Source organism: Anopheles maculipalpis, chromosome 3RL (genome assembly GCF_943734695.1).
Source record: "Anopheles maculipalpis chromosome 3RL, idAnoMacuDA_375_x, whole genome shotgun sequence".
NCBI classification, from domain to species: Eukaryota; Metazoa; Arthropoda; class Insecta; order Diptera; family Culicidae; genus Anopheles; species Anopheles maculipalpis.
The window spans coordinates 55,546,038-55,557,187 of NC_064872.1; the positions used below are offsets into that span (position 1 = coordinate 55,546,038).

The 11,150-nt window shown below is 46.0% G+C and overlaps 2 protein-coding genes across 3 annotated transcripts in view; one reads left to right on the forward strand and one right to left on the reverse strand.

Moving 5' to 3' along the window:
* The window catches only part of LOC126561482 (coiled-coil domain-containing protein AGAP005037), a 28,850-nt gene extending 18,192 nt beyond the window's left edge, over positions 1-10,658 (reverse strand). For both annotated transcript variants that reach the window (XM_050217655.1, XM_050217656.1), the window contains exons 1-6: positions 10,562-10,658; positions 8,434-8,484; positions 8,192-8,319; positions 7,751-8,121; positions 7,534-7,681; positions 6,677-6,739 (exon numbers count right to left, since the gene is read on the reverse strand). In XM_050217655.1, coding sequence (XP_050073612.1) covers positions 6,677-6,739; positions 7,534-7,681; positions 7,751-8,121; positions 8,192-8,319; positions 8,434-8,484; positions 10,562-10,655 — 855 coding nt within the window. In that variant the 5' untranslated portion in view covers positions 10,656-10,658. The remainder of the gene's footprint in view (positions 1-6,676; positions 6,740-7,533; positions 7,682-7,750; positions 8,122-8,191; positions 8,320-8,433; positions 8,485-10,561) is intronic.
* Positions 815-6,454, forward strand: LOC126562005 (uncharacterized). The gene is made up of 6 exons (XM_050218414.1): positions 815-1,045; positions 3,862-4,009; positions 4,679-4,772; positions 4,953-5,073; positions 5,320-5,544; positions 5,659-6,454. The coding sequence occupies exons 1-6, from the start codon at positions 815-817 to the stop codon at positions 6,442-6,444; spliced, it is 1,605 nt and encodes a 534-aa protein (XP_050074371.1). The 3' UTR covers positions 6,445-6,454.
* Positions 10,659-11,150: the final 492 nt, after the last annotated feature.

The following is an 11,150-nucleotide window of genomic DNA, read 5'->3' on the forward strand; positions in this document are numbered from 1 at the left end:
CCTAACCGCTAGTACCATTTAATTGCAACCCCACGCGGTCCGTCTGTCCCGTCCAGTGTACAAAAACAAAAGGTAAGGCTAGGAAGGAAAACTTGGCCCACCGTCTGAGAAACCATTTCTTTGTACCCACTGCACCGGCAAAGGGTACCGCGCACACACTATCGTCCTCCGTTTAGCCCGTGCAAAAAGGCCGGCACTATTACATGGCATCGGTCATTAGAGCAAACTCGTACCATACTGCAACATCGCACAGAAACAAAACAAAAAGAAGGAAGAAAAACATCATACAAACGGCGTCCCAAATCTGCAGGAGGCGACTGGCCCGGGTTGAGGTAAGTGGTCGCGAAAGCAGGAATATGTTGTTCGACGACGAATCGACGATTTTTGGCCGAGAGCTACGACTGGGCTTCCACTTCCCAAACTCCAAACAGTTGAAAGAATTACAAAAACACAAACACGCCAGCGGTAGGGAGGACGAGTGCTTGGGCACGCGCGCGCAAAAGTCGCGCGTAAGCCTCGTGCGCTGAACTGTCCACCGTCTGGCGTCAGTTGCAGTTCGGGCTCGGTATTGTAAGGTGTTCCAATCCGGTAATCGTGAACCGGCGCATAGCTGCGTGGTCGTGGTTGATTCGAGTGTTGATGTCAAACAGTTTATTGGACCGCTGCTGATCGTGAGAAGATCTAAGAGCTTAAGCCAATGTCATTGGAGGATTGTTTTTGTTAACAGTGGTGTTTTGGTGTGCAATTGAAAGCTAGATTTTGGCTTGTGATACTTGTGTCGCTCTTGGACTGGAGTAGTGAAAAAAAAAAAACAATGGCCGCTCGGATGTCTTTCTTCGGAGTGGCGACATGCACGCTGCTCACGATCGTTTCAGCACTTCCGCAACAAACAGTGACCACTTATCACGGAAACTTGTACCCATCACTCGGGACATCGGTTCTTGGAAGTGCACCAAAACTAGTGCTTCCAGATTCAAGCTCTTCCGAAGAACGAATTCTTGCAGGATCAGATGATTTCCTGGCCTCTTTTTCCTCTAGCGGTGATGTAAGTAATTCAATATGTAAGACGACGCTAGGGTTCCCTCCAACTGCAATCTCTAGTTACGATAGTAAACGATCAAATCGATACTGTTCAAGCATACCCATTAGACGTAAGCGCTTTAACGCTGACAGGTCTTGGGACAGGTTCAACATTAGTCTGTTCCCAGCATCAAATGAAAATCATAGCTTACGATCAGCTGGCTGACGGGTGCACGCAAGAAGTCTAGAGTCACCCTTTCAGCCTCCCTGCACAGATTAATCTACAGCGATGAAAGATCACTGGGAAAAGAAAGAGCCATGCCTGCCTGACAGTGAGTGTAATGCAAAGTAACGCGGTAAAAACAATGATGTAATGCTTTGCGCGACACACATGTCGCAGCCTGGCTCAAGATCCCCTTTGCATTGAGGTTGCACGCAGTTTTGTAATGCCGCCTGCAATCTCAAACCCGTCCCCAGAGCATGTGGGGAGGTTGTGCCGGGCACAAACATATGAGTTGCTCGTTCACCACCTCAGTGTAACACACATATTAACTGGGATGTCGCAAGGAACATCGCGGCGGCGCATCGCATGTCGCGCAGATGCCATGCTTCGCAATCATGTCTCAACCAGTCATGCTCACCCACCCAGGCATCAGCCACCGACCGCAACATACGCAAAAGTGCAAAAAATTAATAGAGCACGTATAATGACAGGTGTGGGTAGAAGCGGCCAATCGAAGGGGGTGAATTTATTTGACAGAAATATTATTCATGTTTCCAAAGTTTCTGTCTGCTTTTGACCCTCTTTACTTGCGCGCCAAATTCAAATTGATGAAATGCGAAATCCGAAGCCAAATTAAATCGAAATTTTGGGCCCGTGTCTTTCTCCAGTTGCAAACGCCACACTGGTTGGGGCAATTAATTCGCGTAATGGTTAAATTGGAGAATCGAAGAAAGAAAACGCATGATTTTGTAAACTTTCCACTTACACTTGCCAATTGCCTTCATTATCGTCCGGTGCCCTCGCTGGAGTTTGGTTTTACCGAGCGGGTGCATGACATGACTTACTGTTACTTTTTTCCTTGTTTGATTTACTGGTGTCTAATCGACTGTATCGAGAGTTTAATACGTAATCCGCGGTTTGCTACCCGGCACCCGGCAATGATACATGATCTAACATTTGAAAGTTTAATAAAGGTTTCAGATCTTTCAGGCATATTAGTAATTACATTAGATGTTTAACGGTAATCTGAAATCCGATCGCTTGTTGCTGCATTAAGTCAAAACAAAATTACGAGCCTGGTGCTAGGCACATTCACTTCTAATAGGTGGATAAACTGATTGATTGATTCAGTTGATTGATTCCTTCCAGGCATTGAAACTCGTTTGTTATAGAATGCATCAAACACTCTGACATATCAGACTACGTTTAACATTTAATCTACCACTCAACCTATGCAAACTATCTAGTCTACCACCCAGAAAAAGAGCACAAAATCAAGCTTTACAAAAAGCCTGGACACTAGACACTACTCAAGGACAACTGGGCACTGGGACATACTAAAGTCGGTGCGCTTAACCTTCGTCTGGTTGGGCCGTTCTTTGGTGGTTGATAATAAGAATTCACTGGCGACCATAAATCCGACACAAAGGAAAGGCAAAAAAGCAGCCACATATCCTTGAGTCTTGTGCTGGGGCGCATTACGTACCTCCAACAATCCGGATTGTTGCAAAGTTGACAGGCGACCGGCGTGAGGTGTTCCGGTTAATATTTTCTCGATACGATTGCTTTCCAACCTACGACAAAGAGCCAAACCCTGCACGATCATTCAAAACTAGATTACGTTACGAAGGATTTGCATTGTATTTGCATGAACTAGTTCTGCGTATGTCTCACATATAGCTCAAGATCAAGCCAGGGGGCGGCTTATTGTGTCATTTGCCAAAGTTCAATCTACCACCCAAACTGCATTACTGTTTGCGCAAACGCTACCAGACATTGTGTTAGCACTGATTAGTTTTTGTGGTTTCTTAACATTCTTTCTTAACGAAGAAATATTTTTGAAGGTTTCGCGCGAGCAACAGAACATGGCGCAAATTTCTTAACACACCACACTAGAGTGAAGGACACCTTTCTTAGCCATAATGATCGCGAATCGCTCGTTAGTGGGTGTGCGGTGAGAAAAACACACACGCACTCGCAACAAACGCCACCAAAATAGATCTGCTGTCTGACTCATGTAGCCGCCCGCCCTCCCCTACGCAACAAGTTGCGTATGGTCAGGAAAGCTTTCCTCTCGAAAGTTCCGCGGTTCATGAGGAACACAACCTGACCTTCGTATAACACCATCTCAGCATAAAAGGGGTTCTGCTTTTTTTTTTACTGAACAGATTGTTTACTCCAGTTTGATGGGGTTTTTTTCTCGATCATGATGTAATCTTTTGCCTGAGATATAGATATACCGATTAGCCGAAACATGTTTACATCTGTAGTTTTTTGTCCTTGGCTAGTTTTCTGCGGAGAAAAAAAAAACATGGAGTTTAAGTAGTTTTTAATGGAGTTCAATGGCAAATTACAGTTTTTAAGTCTTAAGATGGGTTCTGCGACAGTGGCGCTGATTTTCACACGTCAGAGAAGAAGTTCAAATAACTTTCGGACCGTCTTCCCGCAGTGAACACTGACTATCTAACTACGTGCCATCGGCAAGTTTCGTAAGCTATTCCAGCGTGACCTAGAGGGTCGTTAATCCAACAAAAAGAAGTCTTGACTCTGGGAACTTAGCTTTTAATGCTAGTATTATTTATATATAGACAATCTAAAATATGCCTCAAATATTGCAGGACACCTGCAGCTTCGATAAATACGCGTTCGATCACGACGGTACAGTGAAATATGGTAACAAACTGCCAGCCCTCTCCCAGTTCACGCTCTGCATGTGGATGCGATTCACCAACCACACCGGCGATCACACGATCCTCACCTACTCCGGTAAGTATAGACAGGCACACCTGAAGTAACCTCATTCATTTTCTCAACACAACGCAACTCCTGCTTCAGTGGGCACAGACCGGCAGGGTGATCGATTTGAATGCACCGTCAAAGTGCATCCACGCATTAATCTCTCTAAACTGGGCTTCCTTGCCCACTGCGCCCAGGTGTCCTCAGCTGCATAATAAGTGGCCCACAGTTTACACCTTGCACTCGTTATGACACGTTATGCGGCTAGTAAATAGCCCTAGGGGTCCGGAATCATTTCGCTCGCACTAGTTACTGCATACATTCCATCCGACGCACGGTGAATGTACGCAGCCAAAGCATTGGCCATACGATCGGAGTAGTTTGATCGTCTTACGCATAGCGAACGGCATTTACACTACTGCGGTGAACGCTATTTCGCCGTAAAGCGCAACGTGATACGTGAAAACGTAGTACACCTTTCGCTCTCTACGAGCAAGTGGCGACGGGATGCCAACGTCACTCGCTGTGTTCCACATAATAATGTCCTACTGAACTACCGACAGACTTTAATCGTCTTACGCAGGTTACGCACCATTACACGATGTGGTTTAATCTTATTCTATCTTCCCATATTCCATGCAACAATCATTCATCAACGGATTCCTTTCTCTTCGACACGGCCACGGCATCGCGAAACAGCGGAAGAAGAACCACGCGAAATACAGCTCTGGATTTCCAACAACATGGGCATGAGCTTCATTAGTCTAGCCGTTCATGGCCAATCACTCTTTAGGTAGGTATAGTATGCTGCTAGTAGAAAGGCACCCAACCAACAAAATAAAAAAAACCCCAAATTGCCGAACAAATGTAATTTTATGTAATCTTACCAACGGGCGCAACAGTAATATAACGACCTCCAGAAAACTCTCCAAGGAACTCACGAAAGCGAATATTATCTCACTCGAAAAAACAGGTTAAACTATCCTTTCAAAATGCGAAAGTGGCACCACGCGTGTGCATCGTGGAACGGTAAGACCGGCGAATGGCAACTGTGGATCAAATCGGAACGCGTCGGGCGCGGATTCCACAACCGGGTAAGTAGCGACTCAGGCCAGGCCTTGAGACACTTTTTCGAGTCGAGTCGTCGAGTACGCGTGCGCACGCATCGCGCGAACGAAAGGCGGACTAGTTCTGAACACAGACAGAAAAAAAACCCCCGATAAACAATCTCCGTTTCTTTTCTCCGAACAAATGCGTAATGCTGACGATTGTGATGATGGTCAAATCGACGGATGGAAATCGGGCGTCTGCTACCCCCTCCCGTCACCTTTCCGTTGCAGCTGGTAAATTACGAAATCAAACCCTACGGTACGCTGTTCTCCGGTGGTCCATCCATTACCGGTCCCACTGACGTCGGACTGCACTTCGAGCTGACGGCGATCCAGATGTACAAGGTAGCGCTGAGCGCAGGCAAAGCACACCGCGATCACAAACATCACCATGTGCACCATTTCGATCATAACGGCGGTGAGGTTACGTCTACCACTCCGCGAACCCAAGTGCCGGTAAGTCGTTCGCTTCCTTTTACATTCATTGCAGCTTCTTCGGCACGATGCTGCATCGCTCCCAATTTTGGAGACACTAATTAAAGCGACCGTTCTTTTCGTACTGCTTGTTAGCCTTCACCCCAACCGGCGAACCCGCTTCTGGCCAATGGACAGATACCGACACGCGTCAAAATCAATCTTGCAACAAACGGTGCCCAACAGAACAGTGGCACCCTAGGTATTCCGACCAAGGGTTTACCGTCCCAGCTCGTCGGAGGTTTTACTCCATCGCTCGGAAGCGGTCCTACTGTTACGACCAACTTCGTCAATGGCCAATTCAGCAGCGGAGTGCGCTTCCTCCAGGAGCAGTTAGTATCGAACAACGTCATCGGTCAATTCCCACGATCAAGCGGATCCGTCGGTTCGGTGGGAGGATCTTCCAGTACGTTTACATTCCCCGATAGTAGCAGTGAGCTGGCGGGTCCATCGGTATCCGGTGGCGCGTACTCCATCGTTCAGCTTCCCTCCGACACGACGCCACGCAAGCTTTTCAAGCGTCAAACGGCAACCAAAACCGACAAGACCGCTGGTGCATCGGACACCAAAACAAAGCGCGAATTGATCCAGCTGCAGGACGGTTCACTACTCCAAAGCTCCGAGTACATATTTGACGGACTGGCAGAGTTTGGATTGCCAGATTTCAAAAACAAACTTGGTCGCGAAACGGACATTGAGGATGAAATCCGGGAACACGACAAGGAACCGGCCGAGGAGGAAGTGCGAGCCGTCATGAACATCTGCTCCAAGTGTGCGCCGGAACCATTTGCCAAGGCGCTGATATTTGCGTGGAAGGATGCAGTGACGGAATTGGGTGGTGCATTATCGGCTAAGGCATCATCGCACTGTGGCCATTTCTAGAATCTTGGCCAGGAATTGGTTCCCTAGCGAGGGGATTGCTGAGCCGAGCAGGAACGCTCGCAGCACCGTAACAGTAAGCAGGAAAACGTATACAGTATGGATATTTAAATACCTCAAAAACCGTACATTATTAGTGTATTTTATGAAGCCATAGCCCAAGTGTGCGAGGTGTACAAGTGATGTATGAATAAAATGTAATAAATGTATTATACCATCGAAAGCGTACGCTTACCTTGCTTTTGTGAATGTGCTGATGTTGATATTCTGAGTCGAATTCTGGTTCGCTGAAATAGCTCTGCAAATGAGAAGATCATAAAAGTATCTATTAGTTTACTGCTCCTATAAGTAAAAACCAACCTTAGACATTAATCGAAACAAATTAAATGCCGGTTCTACCACCCAGGTGTGTTAGAAGTCAGTGGAATCTTACAGTACCGCAAGTTTCCCAGAGAAATGTATCCAATTTTTATCAATTTCATCTTTGAACAATCGTTTACACGTTGTACGTTGTCCCATCACTACATGCAATGTAAGTATCGTTATCAAAATTCGTTACCTAAGTTTTACGAAAAAAATGTTGCAAATGCAAACCTCAATCTTCAGGTTGTTTCGTTGGAGATATTCATGATACTACAGTAATGAGCAATATTGTGCATTTCTTTAACAGATGAGATTGACGCAAATGATACGATCGACTTCTTCTTCTTGGCCTAATGATCACAAGGTCATGACCACACTGGTTTACTAGATATATTAATACAACGCAGGTGGATGGTCAGTCCTCACTGCAGCTATCCAACTAAGCGCGTCTAACAGTTGGTCAAAGTAATTTCGAAAACTAGGTCATCAAGATTAATCGCTTATCAAGAATTATTCTGTCAGGGAAGATACGTTAACTACTACTCTCCTATAATTACGCGCCAGAGAAGATTAATGAAAATTGCTTCTATATAATCAAAAATACTAGAAAAACTAAATAATAAATACCAAAACACGAACATATTTTTGATGGCATTTTGAAGTATTGGCTATACAAAATGGAGATCATTCTTGGGGATTATTTCAAGAAGAAAAAAATTGTACACATACCTGCTCTTGATCCCACTGATTTGGAATGGCTGCCGGTTGCAGAGGCTGTGGAATATTTTGGCCACCGGGCAGGACCTGAGGTGCGCTCACTTCATTCGACTCGAACAATCGTAACACGGACCGATCCCGAATCTCTCGGAGATGCGATCTACGGATAAAGGACATTCAACATTAAGAAAGTTTTTTTGAACTTATCAAATTATACAAAAATCCATACCTAACATCCTCCAGCTCGTAGAACATGTCCTTGCTCGAATCATGAATGTAAATCTTCACGTTCGGCCCTTCGAGGTACTGCATCGTAAGCTGTCGCGGGAAGGATCGCACAAACAGTGCCCGCACCGTATCGATGGACGTGATTTCATTCGGTAGCAGGGCGCGTTTCGTTTCCGAGCGATATTGCAAAAACACCAACCCTAGCGGCCGTTCCAACGTTTTCGACGGTGTTCTTACGACGGGCAGGGACGAGCGTTGCTTTCCACCCCGCCGAAAGCCAGTGCTTGCCGTTTCCGCTTCGGACATGATGCCAGGATCATCGTCAAACAGTGGACCTTGATTCGTCGGCGTATACACACGCATCTGTGGAGTCTGCGAAAAACGGTGATTGCGAATTTACCTTGAAAGCCTTTAAAAGGTTACTTCACGTAATCATGCTTACCTCAAAGTCGAGTGACCGTTGAATGTTTGGCGGTTGTGTTTGAGCCTGATACTGTAGCATATCACCGCCGAGCGTGTGTCGTCGGGGATCCTCCCTGCTTCGTGCCGATCGTCGCCGATCATCGATCGCTGTTGGTGGTGAATGTTGTAACCGGGTGGGGTACACCAGCAGAATTAGTAACAGAATTTCATGTATTGCCAAAAAAAAAAACAGAGCTCATTATAAGTTATCGGGGGAGTTACCTTGATCGGTAGGTTGGTTCCTGTTGCTTTTATCATTTTGCCAGTCATCGTCTGTGAATCGATTTTGTTGCAAGTTGCAAAAAGTAAAAATGACAAGAAAAGGGGTATGAGCATAAAACCGGATGGCTTTGGTGGTTGGTTTTTTGAGCTACAAAAGTTCTCTGCTCCGGACGCCACTCACGAGCCAACCCAGGCCAAATAAGACCCAGGATGTCTGATTTTCTGCGTAATGAAAAAGCAACCGGTGGGTGTGCTGTGTGATGAAGATTGATCGAAGAAGTGCAATTAACTGGTTGTGGATGGTGTTGGTGGCGGTTGTATCCTGTCCAACATTAGATTATAGAGCAATCAAATCAGCTGCCTATAATTTTATTGCTGTTGCCGTCTTTTTCTACAACTGGTCAACGAACAGGTTGGGTGATACCGTAACAAGGAACTAGACTAGCAGTTGGTAATGTTTTTACTCTAAATTGCACAACATTCGCTTGCTGTTTAAAGTAGTTCGATTGATTGATTCTATTAGAAACAGTCTACTAAACATAAGCCACACAATAATTTATTAACGCTGATATGATGAGGATGCATAAAATCCGATGAAAATGATGAACAACATAATTTGATTATTTACGAAACACAAAGGACACAGCCACCAACAAATCTCACCCATTCCTGTGAATAAATATCACATGGTTAAAACTAAATCGACACATTAAAAATTTACACTAGCTCAAAACCCTCTAGCAAACTAATACTGCTCCTGCGAAAGTCTCTTGGAAGGCTCCCTGGAACCACTCCGATGAATCAGATATGAGAAAAATGTGAGAAAAAGTTAGTAGGAAAGTTGATCTGGACTTTTGTTTTGGATATGAAATTTGAAGCTGATTGGTGATAATCAAAAGCTTCCCTCTTTTAGCATGATTAGTAAACTTAAACGTATTTTGCTCCAAGAAAGCAAAAGCTTTAAGAAATTCGTCTTTTTCTTCTTCTTGGCCTAACGGCCTACTAGGTCACAACGGTCATCGAATGGTTTGCTAGAGTTGCTGGTGACCACGTAAGTTGGATAAGTTAGTCCTCATACTACGGGGGGAATGGTCTAGATGGGATTTGAACCCCGGTCCTGCCGTGTGGCCTGGTCGACTCCACCACCGGGCTGTCGTCATTTTTTTATATATTCGTATCCCATTCCGTTGAAGGATCGTTATTCCTCCAAGGAGGTATCCGAGAGCCATAAAAACTTGACCCATTTTTAATCCGTTTTCTACCCGTTCGAATCACACTTCGATAAGCTTTGTGATTAGGGTAACAACCGAAGCTGCAAATTAAGCAATTCCGTAAAACAAACAAGACATAAAATAGAAATGTGTGAGAAAAAAATTAGTTAAAACACGTTCCAACACACGGCACTCTTCGCCCGCGCACTTCTACTGCACCGTTTGGAACATCAATCAATTTCGGTCTAAAGTTGTCAAAAAGGTGCGGCTCACGCCCGCGGCCCGGTACATAATTGCTGTCTCTCTCGATGTGTCTGCGTGTGTGTCTGTGTGTGTGTATGCATGTGTCCATCCAACACTGAAGGAGGCTAAAGAGATGGGCTATGTCGTCGCCCGCTGCAACGTTAAAGATTACGAGGCTCATCGCACTGCTTAGCAAGGACCGCAGCCCAAGCGGTCCGTCCGGTTGTTGCTATAAATTATGCATCTTCCTAGTAGGCATCGGGGTGCCCGTACTGGTGGCCTGACACCGTGTGTAATAATGTATGGAACTTGCGTATGAGGGGGGGGGGGGTTCCGTTGTCGTCTGTATGGCGGAGGCGTGTAGGATAAACCCCACCCTACGCGACACGAGCGGACCAAGCACAGACCACGACGACCGACGCAACAGCAGTAAAACTGGACAAAATCCATTTTTCGCTTCAACCTGCCGTGCTTCACCTCCACAAAACTCTTGGAGCACTTTCGGTAGCAGCGGTACCTTTAAGATTCCACCGTTCTTCTTTAACAAAAGGGATCATCTTTAGGCGTTCTTGACGGCAACGGAACGATGGGGAAAACACTGTAAGAAAGGGAAGCTAAGACAACCCGACCGCCCCGTCGTACAGGGGTCCGGGGAGGCGTCTTACACTACGTACCGCTGTCTCTTCCTTTCCGTTTCTTTTTCGACGTGCTCGACGAGGACGACGTTGAGGACGAGCTTTTATCTTTGCTTTTCCACCGAATCAGCATTTTCTCAGCCGAGAAGAAGGATGTTGATTTATTTGTGCGGTCCGATGATGACGATGGTGATGATGATATTTGCTGTCTTTTCTTTACTTCCTCGTCGTTAGTTTTTTCGCCTTGGTTGGTGGAGAATCTCCAGGTGCAAAACACTGGTGCCGTGCCCGATAAACCGTTGGACACACTCGGTGCTGCCGACGGAAAGGATTTTGAGTCAATCACGGCAGGATTAGTAACGGGGGGCACACTGGGCCCGTGTGTTTCGTCAATATCTTCTTTACGACTATTACCCCGCCGCACAGCTTACTACGACTCGCGGAGCGACTGTGTAAACCGCACTTTGCTGCTACTGATTTCTTCCGTTTTGCACTGTCAAACCACCAGCGTCGTCACATCCGCTAATAATACACACACGCACCTACACCAAAACAGCCCACCACGCACACACTCTCAGAGCACACGCACACACACACGCACACTCATCGCTGCTTTCGTAGGATGAAC